At 44.8% G+C, this 15,675-nt stretch overlaps 1 protein-coding gene across 1 annotated transcript in view; it reads right to left on the reverse strand.

The window, feature by feature from the left end:
- INO80 (INO80 complex ATPase subunit) overlaps positions 1 to 11,586 on the reverse strand; it is a 66,303-nt gene extending 54,717 nt beyond the window's left edge. Inside the window, exons 1-5 of the mRNA XM_075105575.1 lie at positions 11,058 to 11,586; positions 3,095 to 3,277; positions 2,069 to 2,235; positions 1,904 to 1,971; positions 272 to 433 (exon numbers count right to left, since the gene is read on the reverse strand). Of these exons, the coding sequence (XP_074961676.1) occupies positions 272 to 433; positions 1,904 to 1,971; positions 2,069 to 2,235; positions 3,095 to 3,237 (540 nt within the window). The 5' untranslated portion in view covers positions 3,238 to 3,277; positions 11,058 to 11,586. The remainder of the gene's footprint in view (positions 1 to 271; positions 434 to 1,903; positions 1,972 to 2,068; positions 2,236 to 3,094; positions 3,278 to 11,057) is intronic.
- Between the last annotated feature and the right edge of the window lie 4,089 nt (positions 11,587 to 15,675).

The following is a 15,675-nucleotide window of genomic DNA, read 5'->3' on the forward strand; positions in this document are numbered from 1 at the left end:
ACAGAGCATTGTGGAAGCTATATACAACACATGTGCCAGTACTAGCTACGTAAACTACTGTCAGATTCTCAGCATGAGACATCAACAGCTTTTCAGTCTGTATATAATTAATTTAATAACCCTTGTCTGAAACTGATGTTAGATTGTTCTAGTCTACCAAAAAAGTGGGTATTTGTATTATGGTTTTTGATAAAAATGTAAGAGCAGTTAAAATAATGCAATTAAAGGAAAGAATAAAAATCAAGGACATGTAAAAATTCTGGGGTTTTACCTCTTTGTCTTTGCTGTATTTACTTTGATGCAGTTTCTTATATTTGTGTAATCGCAGCATGTTGTGAAGTTCCTCCCTCGAAAGAGAAAATTCTTCTTCCTCCTCTCCATCCTCATCGCTTGGTGAATCTGTGTCACTGGAGTCATCACTCAAGAGGATACTCTAACAAGAATAAATGGAAACTAAATAACAATCACAAGTCCCTGTACTGAATTATTTATGCAAAGCACTCTTGAGCCTTTACCTAATAAAGGGCCGTGGGTCTGGCCCAACACCACCACTCAGCATTTACACAGTGTCTTCATATGAAACGCCTCAAATGGAAAAATCATTTTCTGAAGTAAAGTACTGCGTAGCAGTGAATCCAATACACATTTTCCGATTTGGGGGGAGGCAGTCTTCTGTTAGTTTGGTGAGAGTTAAGTAATTTTAGAATCCACTTTGTCTGTTTGTGGTCTCAGAAAAGCAGCTGTGAGAAAATCCAGGCTACCAGTCGGAGCATTTTGTGACGTAGGGTTGCAGGTGCTTTCCTACCCCATTTGTAGTTCAGCCTGCTATTTTACCATTTCCACCTGCATCAGTTGCAGCAGGTTTGGCTCTTGTCTAACCTCTTGGCAACCTGCTTCTGCTAACTGGAGAAGGCTACAGTACAACGAAAATACAAAGATGGCATAAAGCCACCATTCCGCTCTCCCCTTCCATCCTCATTTGGACCTCGTATGGCGTTCATCATAGAAACGAATTTTCAGTCGAGTCCCAAATGTCTATTTAAGATATTTCATGATAGCTCATTTTAATTTGGACAGTGTACTAAATTTACTTCAAGTTTTTGAATGTATACTCACTGTGAAATTTAACTAAAATGCTGCTGCTCACCGAAGTTTATACACCTACTATCAATTTTGCTACACGTTGAAAATTAAAGCCTTAAATCTACAGAGACTATAATTCTACTTCGTTCTACCCAAAGTCTAATACAAGATTCATTATCAACTGTCACATACTCTTCTTTCTTTCCATTTCCAATATGAGAAGCCTCTGTAGAATATATTTTTTTGCTTTGGTAAGTGTTTTTTCTTAATGTAAAAAAAACCAAACCCAAAATAACACATACCTTTCTTCTTAGCAAGGAACACTAGCTCCAGTTACCTCAGAAAAAAAGTGCAGCAAACAACAAGCCAATACAGAACAAGACTAAAGAATTCATTTGGAGCCTTCTTTTCAGCAACAAAATATTACGCCTCTGTATGACCTTATGCCTCTTTTCCTGCATGAGATTTTGCATCAGTTAAGTAGCATCACATGATTTAGGACAGCTCTTAAAACACATTAGTTTAGCTTTCTGAGCTCTCAGCAGTACATGTAAAGTAAAATTAAATGAACTACTGAGATGAGAACAAACCTACTGTAAACTTACTGTATTTTGAAACTCTGTTTGTGATAATTTGTGATAAAGCTCTGACCGACTTTGTATCAACTTTATTTCTTGTTGTCATCTGCTTGCTTACATGTTTCTACACCTTGATCTACGTCAGATGACAAGATGGAATCACTCACCACTGTTCACAGGGTGTTGACTGGAACTCTACTCACAGATTTTGTAGTAGTTGTGTTTCTTTCCAATATTCTTACCTTCAGCCACTTTCTGCTTTTCTTCAGTTTGGAAAAGTTATACAAGCTCCCTTTTTCAGACTTCAGTTCTGTTTAGAAAAAAAAAAAAAAAAAAAGTTCTTAAGAAATAATACTTTTACCAGCTTATCCCAAAGCAAGCAGAGATTCAACCTAGCGTATGCCTACCTGGCTGCAGAACTCCATTCAGGGAATGTGTGTTCAGCATCCCGGAATTCCCTGCTCCAGAAGACTCCCCAAGCAAAGAGTTTGGAGGCTCTTCCTTAACTTGCATCAGGGGATCCCCAGACTGAGGCAACAAAGGATTGTCATCCAATCCATCCTCACTTTCATCACTGCAAGATGATATGTAATATGGAGACAATGAAAGGAAAATATTCAAAAAAGGAGATACCCATTCACCTTTCTTACACGTGGCCATTTATCCAAAGGTTTGAGAATTGAGACAGCTTCAGATGTAATTTTACACATTAGAAATATTGCTGTTAATGATTTCCCATTAACCCCTCAGAAGCAGTTAATCATCAGACCAGCCTGGCTATGCTATCAATCTGCACCTTCAGTCTTTAACCAGGTATCTAATTCAAGAGGCATGAATTCAAGCAAGAAACTACTATCAAGTCAAACCAAAGCACAATATTGTCATCCTCAGCACAACTGTATATGTGAGAAATATAAAGCTACACTTTTCCTACGCCTCATGTGGACCTCACTACATCCTTCTAAATACACCAGTTATGGGTTCTGTAACTCTGCGACTCCAAAACACTCATGAAATATAACATATATTGTTTTGGGACAGAAACGTTACCTTGATGACTCACTTCTCATTGCTACAACTTACATATAAATTTGGCATCTGACAACAGTCTTTGCATTTCACTTATGGCTACAGGCTATCTCCCTGAAAATCAACTTAGTGCTTGTTCATCCTGCTTTTTGCAGACGAAGAAAGTTTTGGCCACTCAGCTATGAAAAAGAGCTTTAAAACGTCATGCCAATTTGTACGTGGGCTGGCAACACTCTGAATGATCAGTGTGAGCTAAGAGAAGCACAGTGCAACATTTTTAAAGGATAGGAGTTTAAAATGAACAAGTCACCGCTAAACCCTCAATATGGTGTTGCTTGGGAAAAATATTGTAAAAATGTTTGTCTTTCCTTGGTATTCCCAATGGAAAATGGAGGTTTTGGTACCTGGATATACTCCTGTTAAAGATGGCAGATGTCTGTCGTAAAAACTGATCCAGTTGCAGAGCTTTCTCCAGATACTGCAGATAAAGGGGTTTTGCCAGCTCTGAGCAGCTGCCATCCTCCCTGGCACCCAGCTCTGAGGCCATAGAACAAACTTCTCATGCACAGGTGCCTCTGAACACACAGCTGTTAAGAAGAAACAACAGTCATCACCACCACCACCTCTGAAAGGAACAAACTTGGTGAGCAGGCAAATCTATTGCATGCTACGCCAAATGCTAATATTTCACAGAACACATAACCGAGGTGGTAGTTCTGGGCAAAAAGCTTAGGCCGCGGTTAATAGGTATATTTAACAAAAACAAACAGAAATTCACACTAAGCTTCCCACCACGATATTACCACAGCCAAAAACTAGAGTTAGTTTTCTGTTTTATAACTTCATGGATGTCACTTGACAGGAACGAGCACTGCACTGACCTAGTATGATAATCCAAGTGGTGACACAGAAATGCAAAGTACAATGAAGTCAGGCCTTGAATATCTAAAGTAAACTTTCATGACTATTAAAGATAACATGCTTAACTCTGAACAGAGGGCAGCTGTGTAACATGAAAGCTGAGTGAAAGCAATTAAATTATTTGTAAGTTGAATCATATACATAAACTTACTCCAAAAAGGAAGAACTATTGAAAATATTGTTCCTCTGTTGGTTGTTTTTACCCTTCAGTCCACAGCTGTAGCCTACAGAATACCCGTAAGACCTTTACTTTAAAGCAATGCCACTCTTACACCTCTCAGAACATAACCATTACCCATTGACAAACAAGCTACAAATACTTGACCAAAAAAACTCCATTCTAAAATTCCACTGTTATCTTTAGTAAAGAAAAAGTAAACGCATAATTAGCAATTTATTACATACTCTTCGTATTTACAAATTTAGCACATACTCTAGCTTTATGTTTTTTAACTAGTAAAAATAGCCTGCCTGATTTTAATTTTTGATCCATTCTCAGATTTTAGATTCTTTAAAAAACACATTCCCCCTGCAATATTTGCATAATACATACTTTAAAACTATCAAAACATTTTAGTGCTCTGTCAACTGCAGTTTTATTTTCCTTCAACTACAAAAGATGTCACAACAACTGTTACAGTAATAGCTCTGTCAATTGGAATTTTATTTTTCTTCGATTACAAGAGATGCTTTCATTGTTATCATAGTAGTGAAAAAGATAATTTTAAAATTATTTCCAAAGTCACAGTTCTTACTGTATAAATGAAAGTGCTGTCAATACCCTAAATATGATAATATTTACTAATAAATGAACGCCTTAAGCTTTTGCTTCTGGTGGAGGACAAAAATAAAACCAGTCAGCTTTTGAAAGACTCAGATTAATTGCTCTCCTGAATGATTCTTCTGGTTTCTATCACTCCCTAGAAATACCACAAAACCGGAAGCAAACTTCACATTAATTTACTGCAAAACATTTTGTATTCTGGGGTGCATTAAAAGGAGTGTGGCCAGCAGGTCAAGAAAGGTTATCCTCCCCCTCTACTCTGCTCTAGTGAGACCACATTTGGAGTACTGTGTCCAGTTTTGGGCCCCCACTTTAAGGTGGTCAGGGAATTGCTTGGGCAAGTCCAGCGGAGAGCCACCAAGATGATCAGGGGACTGGAGCATCTTCCTTAGGAGGAAAGGCTGAAAGACTTGTGTTTGTTCAGCCTGGAGGCTGTTAATGACTAAATTGTTTTAAGCTTATGTAAGTGAAAACACAGATTGAGTATCTGGTCTTCAAATTGTTTTCCCTTCACATATACAGTTCGAAAACCAGTATCTAACATTTTCCCAGTCTTTCATCCTCAAAAATTACAGAACAGACTCAGAACTTCTAAAGATACAAAGAACTACGATAAGTGATTACCACCTTGAGACTAATGGCTGTGGTTGAACAAGAGCAAATTTTATTATTTCTTCATAAACACCCAGCCTTGAGTTAACATCTTTACCCATAACAGAATAAACAACAGCATGCCAGAAATTGGTAGACAGGATAACAGCCCTCATTTTAAAATTATTTTTAGACTGAAGCTACCTAGGTTCAGCTTTCTCTATGCTAGATCTTTGTACAGCTGACAGCAATGGAATGATTGACCTCTGTTACCAAATACCCATTTCCAGCAGAGGTTAACAGACAGAACAAAGCTCCTGAAAGCTTTCCCTATGCTAAGGTTATTAAGATTTATGTTTTCCAAGAAACTTTTATCTACTTAACAGCCATCTGAAAAAAAATGTGCCCCAAGGTGGCACAAAGCACACAGGACTTCATTTGGATTCACCGCCTCGGAGGAAGCTAACAAACCAAATGTCCTCTTTTGCACCCCAGTGAGCCTTGCCCTCACAAAACTACACAAGCTTAACAGCAAAATAAAGGGAAAGAATTAAGATAGAGTTGAGGTCAAGTTTTTAACTGCAGGACAGCAGACAGGCCAGAGGCAAAACAAACATGATCATATTTCTGATCTAAAACGAGTATCTGGATGCTTTTCTAGCTGCCCAGATGCACTTGCCAAAGTGGATCCACCAGAGTGGATCAGTGCCTCTCCCCGTCATGGGTAGTGGTGCTCATCCAGCTCCACGCTCACACAGCTTAGGAGATAACCCAGCAGAAGCCTATTTCTTTACTTGTAAAATGACCCTATGAAAAGTAGTTGCTACCAGATGTGTTTAGTAACTAGAAAACTAAGACAGTTTCTCAGGAATGGCTCATTCCTACTGCACAGAGTTCCCAGGCAAATAAGAAAGCAAGTGGTAATACCCTCTATCTGCACGGACTGTAGGAACTGCAAAGAGTAGGCTTTGTTCCGTACTTTAACACATTAAATGCCCTTGTTGCGTACGCTACGCTAAGCATGTACCTGCCTCACCCGTACTTTTTTCAGATACCAAGGTGCTTAAATATTACTTCCCATATCAGGAAACCCCACATTTTCACATTTAATAAAGTCCTCCTTGTGCTGACATAGTGTAAGTGCTCTGCATTTCACCCATAGAAAAAGACACTCTTTTGCTTGTCTTCCTGACTGTCACAGAGGCTCCTGTACATACAAAGTTAATTACTCATATCCTCAAAACAGTTACTCAGCTGTATCATGCCTACCAAATAAGCAAATAAACAGGAGAGCTGAACAATATTCTTAAATGCATTAACAATGCCCAAAACAAATTTAGTAAGTGTTACACAGGCATATTGAATAGAGAATAGCTCAGCCACCGAATCCAGCCTTTCATTTATTTATGTGCTAACAGTCCCACAGTGCTTCTCTGCTGATCAAAGTAATAATACAGGAAGCTAATTGACAGATGATTCTTTATTCTCTGTTCCTTTGTTCCCGCTCTAGGTTTTAAGAAACAAAGATTTCCAATGTCAAAAACTGCTCGAATACTGAAACGGGAGAAGTCGGGAACAAACAAGTGATAGGCATGCAACACCCTGACCAACTACAGTAGGTAACAGTGTTCAGGATGTCACCAGGACACTGCCTCGGTGGATTTACATGGTGATGGCACTCATTCTACTTTTCTTTGCCATTTTGGAAATAAATCTACCCTTTTGCCTACTCAGTTTAAGGAAGATTGCAGAAATAGAGATTTTCAAAATGTTTTCATTACCGGTGGTAGCATTTAGGTAAATACTCATGTTACAGGTGGTGAAATGACTGGATGCTGCAGAGTAATCCTCCCGCCATCATGACTTTCGTGCTGATATACACCAATTTTATGTTAAGTTTCAGTATCAAATTCAGTAGTTATTTCCTTTCTCCCATCATCTTCCCTAGAGTTACAACAGTTTAGAAAATTGGCATTTGGAAATAAATAGCTGCTGCACTGCCTGGCTGGCACTTTGAATCCTCCAATGTTCTTGCTTAATCTGAACCTCACACTGAAATCATTTAATTGTATCATGTGGCCCTTTGAATTATCAAAACCACAAGTAAAACACCACCAGCAAGCGATGAGTTTAGTTACATATATATATATCAACTTCATACAAATAACCTTCATAAACATATGTTCAGTTCAGTTCTGAAGAAGCTTTCCTATCGTGTTTTAAATCACATTGCGTATTTCATTGTTAATGTAGGTGTGGGGTTTCTTCACACTGTTTTTCAAGTCTGCCCATTACAATGCCTAGTCAGTAAGTAAACACCCAGCATTGGAGAAGAATCCTCCAAGGACATCCTCGGAGAGCAGAGGACATCCTTATTTTATAAGTTTTATAACTTCTGTGCTTTATAAGAGGGTTTCTAAGTTTTATACCCACCAACACGCACCAACCAACAGCAAAACCACCGCTCCCATGGAGCGGCTCAGCTTTAAAAGGAGATTCTCCCAGTTTAAACAGATATCCACTGGCTATTTCTGCATGAAGTCCAAGTTTTCACTACTGATATTTGCTACCCATAGATGGCAAGCTCACAGTTCGGCACTTGTGCCTCGTTGCAAGCTTGAAAGGATTTGCTTTGTACAGCTATTTGAAAAAGTACTTTTTCCTCCAGGAGTCTCTTTTTTTTTTTTTCCTTCTGTTGCTGGCATCTCTACAGGATTATTTTTTCTTGTCTTTATCCTGCACTCACATCAAATATTATAGTAAAGAATGGTAACAACCACACTTCTAGCTGAGGGCACATACACAAACACAAGCTGCCATGGAGGTATAAGGTACGATGCAGCAGCTAATCCACAGTACCCCTTCTTAGCCTCCGACAGATGCAAGGCAAATCAGCAAAGTAAAACTAATTCCAATGGTCTCACCAGCCACACACCAAGCACACATGTATGAAGTGCCAGCAGGTAGGCACACTTAATTGTTCAAATATTTCAGCCCACAAAAGCAGAGTTTCTTACCTCTCCTCTGTCCAATCCATGTAAGCACACCGACAAAACATTCAAGTGGACAAAAATCTGAAATCCCAGTTTACACATGGAAAGTATGTATTCCTCATATCCCTATTCACAGCACTGAAAGTTTATCTATAAAGCAGGATTAAACACTGGGAGGAAGAATACAACCTTCCTTGCTACTTTAGTTCCCTCACAATTTTAGCAGTTTTCTGTTTTTTTCCACACATGGTCTTTTTGTGCTTTGCATTTTCACACCAACTTATTAAGAGACTTCCAAACTGATACAAACACCTAAGATAACTTTTCTTTCTTGAAGAAATTTACAGTTGACACATGCCAATCCCATTAGAACAGCAGAATACTGCAAGGATTTCCTGTAGTAACATCTCCAGAACAACCCCTGACACAAACATACATATCCACACAGAAGATTAAGTCAAGATCTATGTGGAATCCACATTAGTACAGTAATATCAGTCAAGTATATTTTTGTCAGGTTTCTTTATAAGCATATAATCACTAATCCAGACAATTGTGGTGGCATAAAAAAAGCCTGAAGAGGTGTTTTGCTTGGAGGAGAACACACTCGTCTTTCCCCTCTCACATTTTAGCTTGCTTTCATAGATGTGTAGTTACACTGACAACCATTTTCCAGAGTACACTAGATGCCAGGTCTTAAAGCAAAACATAATCCCTGTGTAGTCTTTTTTTATGGCAGTGTCTTAAATATAACTTTGGTACATAAGAGATTATTGCTTTAAAAAAAATCAGATAGGAGGATATTTATATGAACATAAAGCCCTCCATCTTCACTAACTCAAGCTGAATGAATAAAAGACATGTACATAGAACCAAAGTGTGAGATCACACCATTTCAGTTTGAAGTTATAAAGAAGGCATTTTAGCTGCTTTTCTGAGTAATGAAACTAGTTAAAACTAGAAACTGTCCTATACACAGTCCTTTACTTCGCTGTTTTGCTCTCATGGCAAGGTTTTATATTGTTTTCAATGAATGAAATGGCGTTTCATTGATCTCTCTTCCACCTTAATTGCTTTTAAATACAGATTAGAAGAGCCAGTGGAGCACAGGCTCTGAATTTTCTAATTGCTAAAATAAGGGTCACAGACAGGGCCTAATTTATTATTTAAAAAAAAAAAAAAGAGGAAAAAGAAGCTATACAGCTCTAAAAAAATTTTATCAGGAGCATATACATAAGTTAATGACAGAATATTGAAAACATATCAAACACAAAAGCTGGCATGCCACAGCTCAGCTTCCATGTTTAAACTAGCAGAAAAACAAGCCTAACTATTTAATTGTTCAGTCAGAGTAAGCCTTGTCCCAAAAGGGCAGTTAACGGTATTTATGAAGACCTCTGATGATGCACCCGTACTCTCCGCACTCAGCACCAACTGTGACCCTCAGACACTGCTGTTGCCTCCCTCCTTCTCTCTCCGTGTACACAAACACTGCATGGATTTTTTCGGTTTTGTTTGGTTTTCACTCCCTCCACCCCAAACCACGAAAAGGGAACTATGTCCAGGAAGGCTCTAAGAGGACAGTTTTCTTCTTGCCATCTAAAACAATCCTTAGCCTATAATTTAGCTTGTCAAAAAGCCTGCTTATTACAGAATTTACAGTTTATTATGTCCTCCTACATGGAGCAAAACTTGCTCATTTAAACAGTCCAAAGTGCAAGGCGGTATCTTAAATGACTTTAACAATGTCTGTGCAAGAGACAGACTAGAAGTGAATTACAGGGAATATCCTTAAACACTGGGAAAAGGTTTAAGCTACAGTCCCATCTCTTGTACTTTTCCCTCACTATCTTACCAACCTCCGGGTGTCAAGAGGTACACTTATACATACGTACATAATTTCTGATTCATGTAAATTAAAAAAAGATTAGCGTTGGTCACATACAGACATAATGGATGTGCTGTACAAATCCATACGGTAGATTTGTTTATATGAGAGGAAACTAAAATCCTAATAATGCACATGAGGACACTTTACGATAAAAAAGGAACGTGCCTTGCACCGTCTTCTCCACACAAAGCAGCAAATAATCTAAAGGAACGGATTATTACCATCTAAAATGCTGCTGCAAGGGAAACTTGCCACACAAGACCATCAAGAGAGTAACAAAAAGAAGGTGTAAAGCTCAATAATACTAATCACGGCAGCAATTGTACGAGGCTACACGTTTGCAGGGGAACAGGATTAGGCTTTACACCACGGCTATAAAGAGGTATTTTCTCGTACGTGCATTCACGAGTGGGAGTGTGACACTACGGGGCGGTTTATGCACGCCTAGCAGGCGCTTCGCACCCACGCCGCCGCCGCTCGGGCACGCAGCACCCTCCTGCGGGCGCCGGTCGCTGTTCGGACTGAGCTCGGCGCAAACCCAGGCCTTCCGGAAGCCCCGCGCTGCCGAGAAGCACCTCGCACCGAGGTAAGAAGCCTGGGAGCTGCCACAGCAGCGTTGCATCACGCCGGGGCCGGCGCGGAGGGCTGCCCGCCCCGCCACCACCCCGGGACCGCCCTGCCCTGCCCTGCCCTTCGCGGCCGGGGGCAGCGGCGGGCCGCGGTCCCGCTCCGGCGCCTCAATCCCACTCTCGGGCCCCGAGGCGGCGCCGCTCCCGCCCGTACCGGGAGGACTGGGGGGGGGGGGGGGGGTGTCCCGCCGCCACTCCCCTCCCCCCCACCCTCCCCTCCCTTCCCCCACCCACGTGCGCCTGCAGGTGTACGGCGGCGGCCCCCTTCCCCTCCACCCCCTCCCGGTGTATGTGTGTGTGGGACACACCAACCGCTCCGGTACACCGGGGCGCACCCGTTTAAGACCCGTCCTGTCCCTTTAAGAAGAGGCCCGGCTGCTGCCGCCGCCGCTGAGCCGGGGGGGGGGGAGGGGAGGGGGGTGCGTGGGGTGTGGGTGTGTGTCTGTGTCTGAGGGAAGAAGCCGCGGCCCAGCCTCGGGCGGGACCCCGCCACCGCTTCTCGTAGACACCCCCCCCCCCCGCCCGCCGTGTCCTTGCTCGGTCGCCGCGGTGGCTCACCCGGTGGCCCGCGGGCCCGGCTCCGGGACGGCGGCGGTGGGGGGCCGGGGGTGTCTCCTGGGTTCGCTCCCCCGCTCCTTCCACCCGGCCTCTCGCCCCGCGTTGGCGGGGCTGGCGCTGCCCGTCTCCTACCGCGGGGCGCTCTCGGCTCCTGCCTCGCCAAGATGGCGCCCGCGCTGCTGGTGAGGAGGAGGCGGCGGCTGCGGGCGCTGGGACGGCGGCGGCGGCCACTTTCGCTCACTGAGAGGAGAGGAGCAGGGACACGGGGAGCCATGGCGGGGGGGAGGAGAGCCGCCATACCCAGGCCTGAACAATCGAGCCCCGCATACCTCCCGGCCGCCCCGCTCCCGCGCGTGACTCCCGCCGCCCCGCGCGTCTCGCCGCCGCCGCCCCGCCGGTCTCGCGCCCGCGCCCCGGCCCCCCTCTCCGCGCCCGACCCGCCGGGGGCCCACTCCCATCGATGTGCTCCCGCCGCCGATTGGTAGAGTCTGTCAATGACGGAAATTGCCGAAGGGACTCGGCCTAAGCGGCCGGGTGAGGCGGCGGGACTCTCGCGATGCCGGCGCGCGGGGGGAGGGGAATGCATGCCGGAAGTGACGCGGCCTCGCCCTTGAGGCGCCGGAAGGGCGTTGCGGACATGGCGGCTGGGTGGGCATGGAGGCGGGTGTCCAGCTGCCGGGCGAGGGGAGCCGGGGTGATGCGGGTTACACAGGGGGGTGTGTGGTGAGGGGAGCTACGTGCGTTTCGCCCCATTCCCTCCGTCACGTTGAGGAATTGCGTCAAGGGAGCTGAGGGCGAACTAGGCCTGGGAGTTGCTCGCGAGGAGACTTCGCGGCGTCACCGCGGTGGGGCCCTGGGCGGTGGAGCCGCCTCCCGCAACCCGCGAAGTCGTGGATTTAGAGTAAATCATTAAATGAGTGATTAATCCCCATCACTAACTGCTTGGGCGGGAGAAGTCTGTACCCCGTGACTGAGCTCCGCGTCATCCCGGGGCACAGGAGGTACCACAACTACTAGGAAATAAAAATACAACCGTTGCTACAGACCCAGTAGAGCTTCCCTAGAGCGTTGTCCTTAACGACTTACGGTACCGACAACCCCGACCGCAGCCAGCAAGTGTCCCGCTCAAGAAACCTGTGACTGTGTGAAAAAAATATATTTTTTTCCTTTAAGAAAATTGTTTTCAATGTCACACATCAGTGAGTGCTGATTCCCTTTCAATCTATTTGTTTTCTTTCTGCCATTGCCAAAGGAGCCAAGGGAAAGCTGCAGCTGTGTTTACACAGGGAGGTTTTGCTACTTAAAGAAATACAATGACACAGGTGCAGTTACTCTGGCAAGATCCTGTCTGGAAATCCTTATTCCATCATAATAGAGTTCCAGCCAAGGTTTACTTCTTGGAAGGAGCTGAGAATGCAGCTCAGTCTTCTGCTGAGAAGGTGCCTTTAGCAGTGAGGTTCTACCCTGCATAGAGGCACTCCAGACCTCCTCTTCCCTCCCACCCTCCATTATCTGATATACTGCCATTTTCGTTCTCTCCACTAATGAGACTGGATGGACCCAGATGATTTTAGTTGTGGAAATAGAACATAAAGACTCCTGAGCTGTCTCTGCCTCCGAAGAGCCTGCATGTTCCCCATTGTACCTCACTGGTTTGTGATAACGCATCACTGCTTGGAAGAATCTTGCTCTAGATGATTGAATCACAGAATGATAGAATCATTAAAGTTGGAAAAGACTTCTCGGATCATCAAGTCCAACTGCCAGCCCAACACCCCCAGGCCTCCTAAACCATGTCCCCAAGTGCCATGTCTACAAGTCTTTTAAATACCTCCAGGGATGGTGACTCCCCCACCTCTCTGGGAAGCCTGTTCCAATACCTGACCACTCTTCCAGTGCAGATGTTTTTCCTGCTACCCAATCTAAATCTCCTGTGATGCAGCTTGAAGCCATTTCCTCTCATTCTATCACTAGTGACCTGGGAGGAGAGACCAACAACCACCTCACAACATACTTTTCAGGTAGCTGCAGAGAGCGATAAGGGCTCCCCTCAGCCTCCTCCTCTCCAGGCTAAACAACCCCAGCTCCCTCAGCTGCTCCTCATCAGACTTGTTCTCCAGACCCTTCACCAGCTTCATTGCCCTTCTCTGGACACGCTCCAGCACCTCAGTGTCCCTCTTGTCCTGAGGGGCCCAAAGCTGAACACAGGATTCAAGGTGCGGCCTCGCCAGTGCCGAGTACAGGGGCACAATCACTGCCCTGCTCCTGCTGGCCACACTAGTCCTGATACAAGCCAGGATGCTGTTGGCCTTCTTGGCCTCCTGGGCACTGCTGGCTCGTGTTCAGCCATCTGTCAACCAACACCCCCAGGTCCTTTTCCTCCAGGCAGCTCTCCAGCCACTCCTGCCCAAGCCTGTAGCGTTGCATGGGGTTGTTGTGACCCAAGTGCAGGACCCGGCACTTGGCCATGTTAAACCTCATACAGTTGGCCTCAGCCCATCGATCCAGCCTGCCCAGGTCCCTCTGCAGAGCCTTCCTACCCTCGAGCAGATCGACATTTCCACCCAACTTGGTGTTGTCTGCAAACTTACTGAGGGTGCCCTCGATCCCCTCATCCAGATCAGTGATGAAGTTATTAAACAAGACTGGCCCCAGCACTGAGCCCTGGGGAACTCCGCTTGTGACCAGCTGCCAACTGGATTTAGCTCCGTTCCCCACAGCTCTCTGGGCTCAGCCGTCCAGCCGGGTTTTTACCCAGCCAAGAGTACACCTGTCCAAGGCATGAGCCACCAGCTTCTCTAGGAGGCTGCTGTGGGAGACAGTGTCAAAGGCTTTACTAAAGCCCAGGTAGACAACATCCACAGCCTTTCCCTCATCCACTAGGTGGATCACGCTGTCGTAGAATCAGATCAGGTTGGTCAGGCAGGACCTGCCTTCCATGAAGCCATGCTGACTGGGCCTGATCCCTGGTTGTCCTGCACATGCCTGGTGAGCTCCCTCAAGATGAACTGCTCCATAACCTTCCCCAGTACCAAGGTCAGGCTGACAGGCCTGTAGTTCACCAGATCCTCCTTCTGGCCCTTCTTGTAGAAGGGTGTCACATCAGCAAGCCTCCAGTCGTCTGGGACCTCCCCTGTTAACCAGGACTGCTGATAAATGATGGAGAGTGGCTTGGCGAGCTCCTCCAGCAGCTCTCTCGGCACTCTTGAGTGGATCCCTTCTGGCCCCATAGACTTGTGAGTGTCCAGGTGGATCAGCAGGTCATGAAGTGCTTCCTCCTGGGTTATGGGGGGGTTTATTCTGTGATCTGTCCTTGCCTTCCAGCCCGGGGGCCGAATATCCTGGGGATAACTGGTCTGACTGTTAAAGACTGAGGCAAAGAAGGCATGAGCTCCAGTGCTGGAGAGGGGCCCAGTCCCCTGCCAGCATCTCCTAGTAGACCAACGGCCTCAACAGACTCAATTTCCAAATAAAATGTTGTAACATAAACTTGTTTCAAACCTGTTTTATTTTTCTAAAGTGAACTGAGACAAAGGAACTATTTTGACAAAGAGCAAACCTTGGAAGCTTTTCTGCCAATTTTTGCCATTGCCAGAACTGAGCAAGTCCTCCCATCTCTAGTTTCAAAGAAGGACCTACTTAAGTACTTGTGGTCTAGTACTCTTTGTGGAGAGGGGCCAAAACCCACCAACAACAAAACCCCCAAAAGGCAACACGCATTTCCCCTAACAATGTTTAAATGAAATGTACAGCTACATCATAAGCATCCAGACACACCAATTTATAGCCAAAGAAAAACAGCCCCAACGGGTATCGGTACGTACTGACACGCAGACGTCATGTCCCTTGCAACCTGACATCATAAGTATTAAACCACTTGCAGCCTGATGCCAAGGTGGTTATTGGACTGCAGTCTGGCTGGGACAGGCAGCCTTACTTCTTCCATCCTTCTCCATTTCATGCTGTTTATCAGCGCTCACCCATACTCATAGCCAGAACCCTGAGAACAAAACCTTATACTTGAATCAGGTGTTCCCCACCCTGCCTGAAGCATTTGAATGGCAAAACGTGCAGTATTTTTAATGTATTTAAATACATAAATTCAGAATTTCAAAAGCAATGGATTTCCAAAAGTCCTGTGCTTGCAAGGCAAATACAGTCATATGCGAAAAAAAGCATTCCAAGACTCAGGCAGGGCCCACATTAATTCTGTCATGTGGTGGAATAGTACTATCCATCGGAGGAGCTTTACTTTTGGTGAATGCCAGCCAAAGCAAATATACTGAAAATAAACTGGTTTTGCCTTTATGCCTTATTTTGCTTTGGGGCAATGCTATACATCTTCTAAACTAATTTAACAACTTTTTTCCCCCCCCTTTATACACAGTTGGCTATATACACACCATGGTAGTGTTACACAGCTTCATCTACGTGAGTTTGCTACAGTAGTGCTGACAACAACGGTGGTGTGCAGCTTTCAGCAGGAAGCTTCTTCTGTCAGTTAGCCTAAAATAACTCTGACTTGGCAGAAAAGATCTTTTTATTAGTCCACCTCATTGCAGTTTTTGCCAGCATAGTAGTTCATTAGGGTGTGATCTTGTTCACTCTTCTAGGAAAG

The sequence above is a fragment of the Phalacrocorax aristotelis genome, chromosome 10 (genome assembly GCF_949628215.1).
Source record: "Phalacrocorax aristotelis chromosome 10, bGulAri2.1, whole genome shotgun sequence".
Classification (NCBI taxonomy): Eukaryota; Metazoa; Chordata; class Aves; order Suliformes; family Phalacrocoracidae; genus Phalacrocorax; species Phalacrocorax aristotelis.